General features: G+C 33.5%; 3 protein-coding genes across 7 annotated transcripts; all 3 read left to right on the top strand.

Moving 5' to 3' along the window:
* The first annotated feature begins 684 nt into the window (after positions 1-684).
* On the top strand, positions 685-1811 carry LOC130494311 (uncharacterized protein At3g17950-like). Of its 3 annotated transcripts, none has more exons than XM_056999297.1 (2): positions 685-888; positions 1116-1811. In XM_056999297.1, exons 1-2 carry the CDS (start codon positions 814-816, stop codon positions 1650-1652), a joined length of 612 nt encoding a protein of 203 aa, XP_056855277.1. In that variant the 5' UTR covers positions 685-813; the 3' UTR covers positions 1653-1811. The 3 variants fall into 3 exon arrangements, with proteins under 3 accessions (XP_056855277.1, XP_056855278.1, XP_056855279.1); XM_056999298.1 differs by having other exon boundaries at positions 750-888; positions 1123-1811; XM_056999299.1 differs by having other exon boundaries at positions 833-888; positions 1142-1811.
* A 3446-nt stretch (positions 1812-5257) lies between these two features.
* LOC108859557 (uncharacterized) lies at positions 5258-7887 on the top strand. 3 transcript variants are annotated; one of them, XM_056999295.1, is made up of 7 exons: positions 5258-5368; positions 5505-5661; positions 5759-5957; positions 6040-6274; positions 6357-6593; positions 6679-7425; positions 7513-7887. In XM_056999295.1, exons 2-7 carry the CDS (start codon positions 5505-5507, stop codon positions 7750-7752), a joined length of 1815 nt encoding a protein of 604 aa, XP_056855275.1. In that variant the 5' UTR covers positions 5258-5368; the 3' UTR covers positions 7753-7887. The 3 variants fall into 3 exon arrangements, with proteins under 3 accessions (XP_056855275.1, XP_018488967.2, XP_018488968.2); XM_018633465.2 differs by having other exon boundaries at positions 5756-5957; XM_018633466.2 differs by having other exon boundaries at positions 5309-5368; positions 5487-5661; positions 5756-5957.
* Positions 7888-10465: 2578 nt separating this feature from the next.
* Positions 10466-13954, top strand: LOC130504676 (outer envelope protein 64, chloroplastic-like; the record flags this gene model as incomplete). Its single annotated transcript, XM_056999296.1, has 13 exons — positions 10466-10741; positions 10924-11076; positions 11171-11295; positions 11817-11942; positions 12126-12308; positions 12393-12537; positions 12608-12776; positions 12866-13000; positions 13136-13336; positions 13433-13560; positions 13648-13699; positions 13780-13849; positions 13947-13954. Coding segments are annotated over exons 1-13 (1698 nt in total), but the record flags the coding sequence as incomplete, so codon positions are not given.
* Between the last annotated feature and the right edge of the window lie 3 nt (positions 13955-13957).

Raw genomic sequence — 13957 nt, 5'->3', positions numbered from 1 at the left:
GTGAACCTCTAACCCACTGACTGAAGAAGCTTCCCACAAAATATCAGCCCGATCAAGATCCGTTTGACCCTCCAAATCTGCCTTGACAAACCCAGACGAAATCTGCCTTCTTCTCTCCTTTTTCTCTCTTTTGTCTTAAGAGTCTTCTTGAGTACTCTTCTTTCTTTTCTTGTGTTATGTCTGCTGTCTAGCACAAATTAGGTTAAGAGACTTTATATGGTATCTCACTAACCCTAATAACCTCCAAGGCCCAATACTAATCTCATGGACTAATACCAATGGCCCAACTTCCAAGTTTGGTTATCACCAACCAAACCCAATGGGTTTCCTCCATCTAGAAGGAACCCAACACTATGAATAAAAGATACAACAACCTATAGTAAGTTCATTTAATTTTTTTTGTAAATTTTTAGTAAGTTTCAATTTGTTTGCAGATACTCCAAAGTTGAACAACAAAAGTTTCGTATGAATAAAAATAGGACCTTTTCTACGCAAGTTTCAATTTGTTTGCAAATACTCCAAAGTTGACCAACAAAGATGTTCGCATATAACTTCGGTATTCCCATCTAAAAATAATTAAATATATTCACATATCAAAGCTCAGGCAATATTCGAGTAGTAGTAAACAGATGGCAAAGAGTTTTTTCAGCTTTTAAAAAAGAATCATTTCAAAAAACAAATCATTTGTCACTTTCTCATCCTCCTTTACCTATCATCCAAACCCAAAGCAAGCGCTACTTTCCTTTTAAATATATTTAGTGTCACAAATCTCCAACATCATCGACAGGCGACTACACAGAAAAAGACTGAAAAATGCAAGATCCACGCAATCATGTTCCATCCTCTCCCACCATCTCTTCCGTCTCTTCCTCTGATCTTGATACAGAGGTCGGTTTCTTGAATTCTAACTTTAATTTTGATTAATCTAATAGATTGAACTTTTTTTTTAATACCCAGAATCAAAGTTTTCTCATTTCATTACAATAACTATTAAAGTTTTCTCATTTCATTACAATAACTATTAAAAGGTTGTGTGTTTTGAGAACTGCTACAGAAACATATATGTGTTTGTGTTCTTGATTGTGTTTCTTTAATTGGTGATTGGAGGATATTAGTCTACAGGATCCTTCTTCCATGACAGAAGCATCACACTCGGGACGCTCATGGGACTTAGTTTCTCAGCAACCATGCCCATGATGCCCTTCAGAGCTTCTTCCCACCGACACGTGTCACCCTCCCTTACAACCTCCGACGCAACAACTCGCAACCAGAGGAAACGTCCTTCTTCGAACTCAGCTGAGCGGCAGCGACGCCGCAAGTGGTGGCGCTTTTGCCGAGACGACGACGAGGGTCCCAGAAACGTGATGCAACGCGGGGCCGGAGATTGCAGTAGACGTTCGTCTCTCGGGGAGTATCTGGAGGTGGAGCGGAGGTTTGGAGATGAAGCCGTCTACGGCTCAGCCGAGGTGGAGCTAGAGGATGCGGTGGCGCGTTACCGGGAACAGCAGCCTGCGGTGGCGGAACGGGCGTTGTTCGCCGACGGGAGGGTTCTTCCTCCGGCTGAGATTGTAACCGGAGAAAGTACACCGGAGGCTACGGCACTTTGTAGATTCCCGGTTTCCTTAACCGGTATATGCAGCGGAGGAGGGTGATATATCCGTCGTCGGTCCATGTGCTTATTTGTTTCTTTTAGAGAAATTGTGTAATCAATTATCTTTTTAGAATTGTCATTAATCATATTGTTCGTGGGAAACAATGGGATGCAGTTTAATAACAGCAACACATAGTCAAACTAAAGTATTGAGAAAGAATGATTGGCAAGGCAGAAATGAAATATGGTTACAGAAAAAGTAATTTGCGGTAAACTGAGATTAAATGCCTCTATCTAATACTGGATTTTTTTTTTGGCAAGCAACAAAGAGAATATTAGTTCTTGGCAAAACCTGAGTCTTAATTTTGTTGTAGAGCAATGGGAAGAATCTGAGAGTGTTTCCAACATGTCTAAACTAGTAGATACAACATGTCTAAAGAAGAAGCCATATGAGGAGCTCAAGGATATTACAGATAGATCATGGCAACAAAAGAAAATACAGTAGTGACAAAAAGAGAGGACAGTCTAAAGATTTTCATACTTATGGTTGGTACAAGTTTCGATGAATTGTTTTTCTTATGGTATATTGCTTGTGACATTTTTTTTCCTTTTGTTAAAGAATTGCTTGTGAGTTGTTGCGACTAGTGATGGATAACATTATATGGGACGGTGAAACTTATTGGAGTTGTGATATGCTATTTGTTTTATGAGATCCCTTGTTTATAAAGTATGTTATTTTGATATTCTTACTGTTAATAATTTTTTTCCAAAATTATATATATATGAACTTTAGTATTTCTGTAAAATACTTTAACCTTATAAATATATTAGTTATTTCAATTTCACTAGATAAATATAGTTATTAGGGATATAAATGTTTTTTTTATAAAACAAAATTGTGTGGAGAGGGCATAACATATGAGAAACTATTAAGCAAAAAAAAAACAATTTGACTAAAAAACACAAGTACATTTGTTTTGCTTATAACCAATTAATAAATATCATCTAAACATTGTTTAAGAAATGATTTGTCATATGTCATCTAAACATTATTCAATAATGATGATATGATTTGAAGATAATTGTATGACACAGATTTTTATATTTAATGTTGATTTATATTTTTGATAATTTTTTTACAATGTGGTAATATAACCTTAAATAAGAAAATAATATATATAAAAATATAATAATATTTACAATATTCGAAATATTATTTAGTTATTTTATAATTATATAAATTTATTATTAAAAAATCTTATGCAGCTTTTAGAAAATTTTAAATTTTTAATCTCAAAATCATTAGTTTTTTTAATATCACATTTTTAAAAAATATGATTTATTCTACTTTTGATAATTATATACCTAAGAAAATTTTATCTTATTTTATTAAATTAAATTTAATATATGGTAAGCAAAAGAAATAAATTAACAAAAATTTCTAATGATATAAATTTAAATGTATACATATGTACTGCTAAATATAAGTATTTTATTTTACATTAATTATTACATTGAAGTCACTAACAAATTCAAACAACTAAAACGGAGTTAAGAAGCAATTGGTTTTCTCGGACACTTAATTTTGAAAAATATTTTTAATTTTGGATAACTCTTATTTTTATTAGTTTTAGTTATTTATCTAATTAAAAAAAAATTGTTTTTTATTTTTTTTATCTATACTATTAAAAGCTAAACTAGATTTTGATCCGCGCTTAGGAAGCGGGAGATTATTTTTGTTGACATATTTATTACCCTATTTATTTGCTCACTAATATGTTTGTACGCATTTGGTTTTCAGTTTGGTTCTAATTTGTATTTTTTTTGTTTTCAGATTCATTCCAGTTTGATTTCCATTTTTCGATTCAAGAAATATAAGAATCGTTCGGTTATTTATGAATTTGGATTTGATTTTGGTTTGGTTAACTTAGTTTTCGGTTTGGTTCGAATAACAATGTTAAGAACCCGTTAAATTTTTGAGTTCAATTCGACTATGGTCCGGTTCTTGTTTTTAGATAATTTAGAGTAATTGGGGTAAAAATGATCGAATTTTTGGAAAAATAACGGAAAATTCAGATAAATATAGATATTTTAGCTAAAGAGTAATCGAGTGATTCTATTATAGCAGAAAATTAAAATAATTTTAAATATTTTGGATAAAAAATAGTATAAAAATTCATCTTTTGGGTAGAAATATAAGAGTTGTTCGGTTATTTATGAATTTGTATTTGATTTTGGTTTGGTTAATTTGGTTTCCGGTTTGGTTTGGAAAACCATTAAAATTTCGAGTTCAATTCGACTATGGCCCGGTTCTTCTCTTTTTTGGACAACTTAGAGTAATTAGGGTAAAATGATGTTTTTTGAAATTTCAGAAAAAAATAATGGATAAGTCGGATAAATTTAGATACTTTGGATAAAAAAATATTCGGGTGGTTCTATTTTAGCATAAAATTAAAAATAATTTCATATATTTTGGATAGAAATAATAGGGAAATCTGTTTTTGTGTAGTTCAGTTTATAGATAGTATTTTAGATATATTTTATCATTTTAAAATTAAATATAATAAATATTTTAAAAATATATAGACTGTATTTTGAATATTTGGATATCCATTTGGTTTTTAGTCTCGTTTTGATTTGGTTGTAGTTTTCTGTCCCAAGATATAGGATTTGTTTAGATATTATAAATATTAATCCGGTGTTGATTTTATTTTATTTTTATTTGGAAAATACTATTACTAAGAACATAATAATAAAATAAATTTATTTTAAATGTTTGGTAAATATTATATCATATAATAGATACTTTGGTTAAAAATATATTCAGGTGATTCTATTCTAGCAGAAATTAAAAATAATTTCAAAATGTTTGAATAAAAGTAGTAGGAAAATCCTTTTTTCTGTGTAGTTCAGTTTATAGATAATAGTTTTAGAGTATTTTATCATTTTAAAAATATATAAATTTTATTTTGTTTATCTCGATATCCATTTGGTTTTTTATTTTGGTTTTAATTTGGTTTTAGTTTTTATGTCCCCAAGATATAGGAATTGTTTAGATATTTATAAATACTAATCCGGTGTTGATTTTATTCTTTTTAATTTGGAAAATATTATTACTAAGAACATAATAATAAATTAAATTTATTTTAAATGTTTGGTAAATATTATATCAAATAAGTATACTATTATAGTAATATTATTATACTTATAGAAATCTGTACTCAATTATTCATTTAATTAGGATTACATATTGAGAATAGTTGATATATTCTGAGGTGGACAATAAATACAAAAAAATTAACATATTATAACTTACCATATATTTTCGATTGTAAATAAGGTGGAGTCTGCAATTTATTTGGTTGTTATAACTAATTTCTATAACTTATTAATTAAAATTAAATGATAATGGCACTCTTGTAAATAGTTTAAAAAACCAAAGGGATGTCCGAAAAATGTCTGATGTTTTAATTGTATTGATGCATCATAAAAACTAATGAAAACCGATCGGGTATTTGACACTAACCGAACCCAAACCGAACCACTTACTTCTGCGCAGCCCTAATTAAATTGTATGATTGTAGATAAATTAAAATAAATTACACGTACTTGAACCCAACCAAAGCCCAATAATATTATAAACCTAAGTCTCACTCAGTCTTGTAGGGTTTTTAAAAGCTTCCCAGAAGAAAGAAAAAGTGAAGCAACTAGTTGTTTACTCGCTCGCTCTCTCTCTCTCTCTCTGTGCGCCTGTTTCTCTCTTCCCGCATCTGGAAGGTTAGGCCTTGCTTACATGTCTTTCTCAATCTGGGTTTAACATTGCAGAGACTTTCCTTAGATTATTCATATAGTATGAATCTGTTGAGAGTGTGGCAAAGCTTACTACTCCAATCAGTTTTGCTAATCATTGCAGATGACTAGGAAGAAAAATAAAAGTACCCCGGTGACATCAATGAAAATCCTCAAAGAGGAACCGACCTCAGTTCCAACTTTCAGTTGTTTTAGCAAAGTAAATCCTCCAAGGTACAACATGCTTCCAACCGAGACAGATCTTCATCTTCCAAAAAGAGGTAGCTTTTTCCACACACCTCCAGGATATATATATGTGATGTAACATCACTTATTTGCGTTGCAAAATTAACAATTTTGTATGTTAATGTGCAGAAGGTACATCCGTTGCTTACGAACTAGAACTTGCTAGTGAAGAACTTGTTGTCAACGCTTTAGTGGAGTGCGAATCCCAGCCGCCGAACGTGATTGCCCATCTCGCTCCTCTCAAGCAACTATTTGCCACATCATACTCAGACGATAAATTCTCTATAGCTGTGCAGCGTTTTGGCGATACCATCGTGTTGAGTCCTACTCTGTACGTTTTTTTTTCTTGTTTTTGTTTACACATTTTCGTCTACTGAAAAGTGTCAAGTCAATGTTATATTGTCTTCATGCAGAGGTGACATAAATGTGGATGAAGCAAATTTGCTTTGTAATTTTAGGACGCTGAGTTTGGTGCAGTCCTGTCGTTGTGATCCAAATAGTCACCCACTGATAGAGAGTGAGCCGCCGCCAACCATGCAGGATCTACTAAATTGCGAATTCGAGGGGCTCACACTTTTCGTTGTTAACGAGTTGCTTCTGGCTAAAAGCGAAAATGGCTTAACAAGCTTGCATCTGTGGGATGAAAAGGTACATTAATTGTTCTTATTTTTTAGTATAATAATTAATTTCCAAATTGGTTGATAATTTTTTTTTAACCTTTTCGCTTCAGTTTACCAATGCCACGACGTGGATGGATGCTTGGATTGGAAATGTGATAGCAAACGTGCCAGAAGTCACCGTTTGCTATCACGAGAAGGGAACAGTCATTGATTACTTGTCGTTGAAGACATCTGAGATACCTTCAGAAAAAGGAATCGTATCTGCCGATGGTATGGTTCTGCATCACGGGCTTAAAGTGCTTCGGTTTCTGCATCTGCATTGCAAAGAAGAGCGTACAGTTTATAGGGTAAAAAAATTCTTATTATTCTCTACTACCTAGTTGGAATTTGGGGTTTTTTACTTCTTCTTAGCTCTTAGCTTTCTCTCTTCAGCTTTTCCGAAAGGATGATGAGCTTTTCCTCGAGCTTCCAGGAGGCAAGATTCGTCAGTCTCCTCTTACTATACGTAGTAGTCGGGTTTTTCAAAGATTTGCGGATAAATATTTGGACAAGGAAGATTTTGATCAAGCTAAAACGGCGTATTGTAATGCTCTGGCAACCTGCAAGAATTTTCCCCCGTCCAGGGTCGCTGTACTAGCCAACCTCGGTCTAGGTCGAGTGGAAACAATTCGAGCCGAACAGTTAGCTACCAAGGGGGCACCTGCCTACATGCAAGTTTTGATGAAGGCATCATCCTATTACGAGGAAGCGATGAGTGGTGTTCAAGCCTATCCAGACGATGATGAACTGAAGCAGGTTATTTACAAGGAGCTTGGTTCGCATTATACCAACTACGCACTTCTATTATCAGTACACACAGCGGTGGTTGGAACAGTGGAAGCTGCCTTCCAAAAAGCATTCCGTATATACGAATCAACAACTTTGAAAGAAACATGCAGAACAGAAGCTTCACAATGTTACGATTACTATTCTGTATTTCAGAGACGTATTTGCTTACAATATTTGAAGAAGAGCAAGTCGAGTAAAGCCAGCAAGGGAGCTAGAGTTGCAGAGATATATTTTCGAAAATCATTGGAGTGTATTGCAGGACCCGAGACTGACCACCTACTCTTCTCGTCCCGTCTAATAGAGATGGCTTCGCATTACTGTGACATGTACGACATGCAACCCATCCCTAAGGTAAATTCTAATCAATATGAGTTTTTATTTACTGTGCAATGCGACTGCTAAACTAGTGCAACTTCCCTTTTGCATCTGTTTTTGCAGACTCTCAAGTCAGCCATGTCAATTCTTCTCGACTGTGCTAAAATTCCGGAGGAACATGAAGATGCATGGAAAAGCAACGTGGTCTCTCTGTGGACCGTTTTGCAGAGGGTCCTAGAGGAACTATCGACCAAGCATGAATCGGGTACTAAGAAACTGTATGAAAAAGTGATGCAGGTCTCACCAAGTGTGAGCGAGTTGAAGGAAATTGAAGACATGTGGAAAACGTTGTCTAATGCATGAATCTTGTAGGCACTAGAAGCATGATGTTTATGCGTAAAGACAAAAATTTGCTCTGTTTGGTTTTCACATTTAGAAAAACATTTGGTACCTTTCTCCATAGTAACAATGGCTCACATCAAATCATTTGTTTTACTTCTCTCGGGTTCAGGTTTCGTGGGGATTAGGCCCTGTTTCAGGAGCGAAATTAACTCGTGTATACCGCCGCATTTTTCACACGTTACTTCCTAGAACTCGTGTATAACTCCATAGTAATAGTAGAAAGACACTTGTTGAAATATTTTAAGTATCTTTTAATCTAATTTATTTTATAATGAAAAGAGACAACTCTTAAAACTAATAAATTTTCAATTTTTGCACGAAAAATATAGTTCAGTTTCTTCATGAAAATACATAAATTGTTAATTATATAAAACAAAACCTTTATATGAAAAGACTCAATTTTTATTATTAATTGAGATTCTTATTATTAGTTTGTCCTTTATAATAAAAAGACACAACCCTTAAAACTACTAATTAATTGTAAAAATATATCTATTGAGATATTTCAACTACTTTTTAAACTAATTGATTTTTAATAGTGAAAAGTTAAACTCTTAAAACTAATAGATCTTTTTTTATAAAAAGACACAACTCTCAAAAACAATAGAGTTCAGTTTTTAGTGAAAAGACATAACTGTTTTCTTATAATAAACCTACAAAAACTATGAAATATATAGCTAAGACAAATAAGTAAAAATGTAGATGAACTTTCAGACATAACTGATCGTAATAATATTTTCTTTGTAGTACTTGGTATTATAAAAAGACATAAACATAGTAATATATAAAGAATTAGAGATAACCCATTAAGCAAAACACGAGATTTTTATATATGTCAAAGGAAGGACAAGAAGACGATGATAGAGACTCTTTTCAATCTTCCCAGGCCAAGCCAGAGAGATCATTTTATCTCGAGGTGAATGGCTGTCTTGTTTAAATGCTTTGGCATTAGTAAAATTATGCTTTGAGAAGGTATGGACATATGCTAGTTTAAATGTTGCTTTTTTAAATAATACTTATATAAAGTGTCATAACTTTTCAATATAGATGGTCACATTTTTTTAATATAAACAGTTATTTTAAAATAAAAGGACACAACTTTTAATTGTTGAAAACACATAATTTTTCAACTTAAATGAAGTACACAACCTTTAGAATTAATTATCAACTAGATTTTGACCCACGGTTTCAAACTGCAGGATAATTTTTCGAAACAATCTAAATTTATTTGATATAAATTTGTATTTTTTTATTGTATCTACATTTGGATGTTATAAATGAAATATTATATTGAGTATTTTAAAATCCGTCCCGACCCGCTGTTAAATCGACAAATTTTGTGGTCTCATATATAATCCGGTTTAGTTTTTAATAAAAATATATTTAAAGTTCCTATAAAACCCATAATAACAGCTAATACCTAGGATTTGGCTATCGGTTGAACTAATAAATGACCCAATATCATTATTTATCACATTAATAATTAAAATATAATTAATTTATTATTAAATTTCTTATTAATTAAATTATATTCATTAGTTTAAAATAATAAATTAGTTAGTTAGCTCCTTAGTTTTAGGCATGATGTATATTTAATATTAATTAAGTTAAATATAACTAATTCAAAGTTACAAATAATTATTTTCAAAAATAAAAAGATCAAATGATCATATGGATTATAAATATATTAACAAAATTAGTTGATGTGATTTAACATTATTTTAATTTGTTATAATTTATTACAATTTATATATTACTTTTGGTTTATTTTGAATAAATTTTATCTTTAGTATTCACATTATACATTTAAATACACATATATTTTAAGTCTTGATATGTTTTATTTTATATCACAACTTTTAACTTGTTTAAAAAAAACTTGTTTTTAATATATTTTGTATGTGGAATCATAATAAAAACAAAAAAAAACAAAGCTAAGTATTTTTTTCAAATGTTTTTAAAACATAAAACGCTTTTTATATAAATATTTAATCAAACCGATTTTCTTTTGCACGTATGTAGGAATCGGTTGCATATCGAATAATATCTCATTATTAATAGATACTTGTTAGATTAAAAAAACATTATGCGATAATAATTAATGTATTTATTTTAGTTAGACTGTTATAACTTTTTTTGTAGTCTAAAACATAGTCGATAAATATTGCTTCTGTTTTAATAGTATTGATTAGATTAGCGAAAATTTTATTTTCAGAAAAGTATAAACATGGATTATTTATAAATTTTGAAAAGCTCTCTTTGAAAAGTCACATCTTTTTAATTTAAATAGCTGCAACTTTTATTAAAGAAAAAACACAACTTTTTAAATAGTCGCATCTTTTAATAGTGAAGAGATACAACATTTTATAAGAAGACAACTTTGACGAACCATCACAATTTTTCACAAGATTTTAGATACCTATAAAAATACACACTCTTTAGAATTAACCATGATTACTATTATTAGTATATTATTACATAATTAAACGATAATTCAAAATCAAATATTATTAGTAAATAATCAAAACTAAAAGTTGACAAAATTTTATTTTTAAATATAATATAAATTTTAAAATTTTTATTTTAAGTCTTTTTTTTTTTTTGGTAAAACGCCAGTAACCTCAGGAAACGCAACGCAACGCAACACGCAAAACAAAACAAATGAAAACTCCTTTTTTTTCTTTTTGAGTCCGTCTCTCTTATCTTAAGCAGAGCAGCAATAGAAGCGCATCAAACGAACGTCATCGATGGCGTCTCAAGCTTCGAATCTGTGGGTGCTTCTAGGTCTAGGCATCGCGGGGATTCTCTTAGCTGCTAAGAAGCTGAAGAAAACCATCCGAGAAGACTTCGGCGCCTTCATCGATAAGCTCTTGCTCCTCCCTCCGCCGCCGCCTGCTCCTCCCAAAGCACCTCACCCTCTCACCGGTCTCTCCTTCGCCATCTCCGACCTGTAAGTCCACCGCAAACTCGTTTCCCCCCACTCCACTCCTCTCGACTCCATATGTGTATTACTTTAGAGTGAAGGTTTGGGGGATTTTAGATTGAAGAATTTGCTCACTGGATAAAGTCAAGATTGGAATCTCCGTTGACTCCCTTCTTTGTTGTTTTTAAATTTTGTCATTTGTTATCCAGATTCGATGTTACAGGCTACGTGAGTGGCTTTGGTCATCCAGACTGGGTCAGGACGCATGAACCTGCTTCTTCGACGTCTCCTGTGGTTTCAACTCTCGTTGATGGTGGAGCCACTTGTGTTGGCAAAACTGTTGTTGATGAGCTTGCCTTCAGGTTTGATCTCTCTTATGTGAATTTGTACCTATATCAGAATTTCAGATACATAATTCCTTTTGTTATTTTTTTTTTTTGTTGTTTTTCTTTTCAGTATCAGTGGAGAAACCAAGCATTACGAGTCTCCCACAAATCCTGCTGCTCATGATCGTATTCCTGGTGGCTCTTGCAGTGGAGCTGCTGTTGCCGTTGCAACTAACGCTGTCGATTTTGCATTAGGTGAGCTCACTAGTTACTTTTATTTTTCCACCCCAGGACAATTTCGTGACCTAAGTTTTTGTAACAAAACATGGTTGACAGACAGTTATATCTCTTTAGGAAGATCGTGAACGGGGTCATAAACATGTTTAGTATCTACATGACATTTTCAGCAAAGCTACCACCATTGGCGTTTCTAAACAAAACGCTGTTATCACTATAAATTACAACACTTCTGCATTCCTCGTAAACGTGATAGTGAAGCTTTAGAACGGACTTTATGCATCTCAGGAACATAGCGCACGTTTTCATTAACTTCGAGTTATAATAGACTTCCGAAGAGAGAATCACACCCCCAATTTTTCTGTCTTAGGCTCTTAGCATGATATATTATTATCAAACAGCTTACTTCTAGAGGAGTCGACCTCTAGTATGATTGCTTACTTAGTTTGTTCATTGGCACTCCCATCCACTCTCAACCGTTTACTGGTTCTGGTTCAGTTTTCATAAGAATATGATTCTGATAACTTGCATCATTTCAGGCTTCGATACAGTTGGAGGTGTAAGAGTACCTGCTGGATACTGTGGCGTTCTTGGATTCAAATCTTCCCACGGGGCTATTTCAAACACAGGGATCATACCAGTATCTCCTAGTCTTGACTCTGTTGGTATGGATACAAATACATCTGTAAATTGACCTTTGTCGTAGAGAATGATTTGAATCTTTATACATACCTGATTGTTATATACGTATATTGCAAGATGACTTCGTTCATATGATAATTTACATTTTTAGCACTGTTGTTATATCAGCATTTGGTTGATTCTGATCATTAGATATTTGCCTTCAGGATGGTTTGCTCGCGATCCAAACACCCTACGTCGCGTTGGCCGTGTACTCTTGCACCTTCCAGTTGCTACACAACGGAATCCAAGGCAAATCATACTAGCTGATGACTATTTTCAACTGTTAAAGATTCCTGTGGACCGGATTACACAGGTGGTGATCAAATCAGCTGAAAAGCTTTTCGGAAGTATGCCCTTTACTCTTCCTTAGCCTTCTCCATCTCCTTCATACATCCTGTTATAATAGAGTTATCCTTTGTTTTGTTTTGTAGGACAATTGCTGAAGCATCAGAATCTGGAGAACTATTTCGAATCTAAACTTCCTAGCTTGAAAGAGTTCGCTAGAACAAAAGCCATCACTAGCACGAAGGTCCCTACATCGAGACTACTGGCAAATGTGATGCAACTTCTTCAAAGGTGTGCCTGTTGTTTGTTCACCATCAGAGGATGAGAGCATTCTATATAACAATCTAGGCTTGTATTGTAGGCACGAGTTTCTTCAAACCCATGGGGATTGGATTAACACAGTGAAGCCAGCGATTGATCCTCTGATTTCTTCACAACTGAGTGAGAACCTGGAGCTAACTAATGAAGAGATTGAGAATCTGAATGCAATCAGAAACCAGACGCGAGCTGCTATTAATTCACTTCTCAAGGTATTCCTGCTATTCCATGCGATGTCCACAACTTGAGCGACTTTGTTTATATGTCTCTTGACTAAGCTTATGTGTTCCTGTGAATAAAGGATGATGGCATTCTGGTTATCCCAACAATGCCAACTCTTCCTCCAAAACTTGGTAGCAAAGAGATAGTCTCTGAAGACTATCAAAACCGAGCTTCCAGTCTACTTAGCATTGCCAGCATATCGGGTTGTTGTCAGGTTAGATCTCACTCTCTTAGTCTCTGGACCCTCAGATAAATCAACAACAAAGCGACCACTTACCAGACAATATTTGCAAACACAATCCACATATTATATGTGGGTCTTAACAATTTTATTGGTCTGATAATTCAGGTGACTGTGCCGCTGGGACATCACGAGAAGTGCCCTGTCTCAGTGTCTTTCATAGCAAGACATGGTGGTGACCGCTTTTTATTAGATACAGTGCAGACAATGTATGCATCTTTGCAAGAGAACTCCAGCGTTATTGCAGATCCCAAATCATCTAAAAAGACTATCAGCCCAGAAGAGTCAGCTGAAATTGCCAAAGAGAAGGTCAAATAATTTACATTACTGGTCTCATTTTAGCAAAATCACATTATGTTTTTTTTAGTTTATTTATTATTATCTCTTTGTCCTTGTACACACCAGGGTAACCAAGCATTTAAAGAGAAGCAGTGGCAGAAAGCTATTGGCCTATACTCGGAAGCTATTAAGCTAAATGACAGCAATGGTACCTATTACAATAACAGAGCTGCTGCATATCTTGAAATTGGGAGGTAATTAATTAATTATATAAAGAACCCCTTTTTGAGTGAGAGATCTTTGTGTGTGACATTGACTTTGCTAAAATCCTAAACATGCAGCTTTCTTCAAGCCGAAGAAGACTGTACCAGAGCCATCACTCTCGACAAGAAGGTAACTTTCTTTTAACGCAGAAGCTAGTTTCTCTTGTAAGAGCCTTGGAATCTCAACAAATAGTATTTTTTCTTTTTCAGAATGTGAAAGCGTACTTACGGAGAGGGACCGCAAGGGAAATGCTAGGCGCTTACAAGGAAGCCATGGATGGTAAGCTTTAAAGAACCAGATATCTTTCTATTTCGTCAAAGAATAAACAAAACAAAGTTTGAACGTTGTTTTTCTTTCCTAATTTTGAACTGTGCAGACTTCAGACAC

The sequence above is a fragment of the Raphanus sativus genome, unplaced genomic scaffold (assembly GCF_000801105.2).
Source record: "Raphanus sativus cultivar WK10039 unplaced genomic scaffold, ASM80110v3 Scaffold1727, whole genome shotgun sequence".
In the NCBI taxonomy this organism is placed as follows: Eukaryota; Viridiplantae; Streptophyta; class Magnoliopsida; order Brassicales; family Brassicaceae; genus Raphanus; species Raphanus sativus.
This window is presented reverse-complemented; position numbering and strand designations above follow the sequence as displayed.

Excerpts from the sequence above, each read along its gene's own strand:
- LOC130494311 (XM_056999297.1), top strand. The coding sequence starts at position 814 with ATGCAAGATCCACGCAATCATGTTCCATCCTCTCCCACCATCTCTTCC. Across the intron at positions 889-1,115 it reads CCTCTGATCTTGATACAGAG|TCTACAGGATCCTTCTTCCA; the intron begins GTCGGTTTCTTG and ends GGAGGATATTAG.
- LOC108859557 (XM_018633465.2), top strand. The coding sequence starts at position 5,505 with ATGACTAGGAAGAAAAATAAAAGTACCCCGGTGACATCAATGAAAATC. Across the intron at positions 6,275-6,356 it reads TGCATCTGTGGGATGAAAAG|TTTACCAATGCCACGACGTG; the intron begins GTACATTAATTG and ends TTTTCGCTTCAG. Across the intron at positions 6,594-6,678 it reads AAGAGCGTACAGTTTATAGG|CTTTTCCGAAAGGATGATGA; the intron begins GTAAAAAAATTC and ends TTCTCTCTTCAG.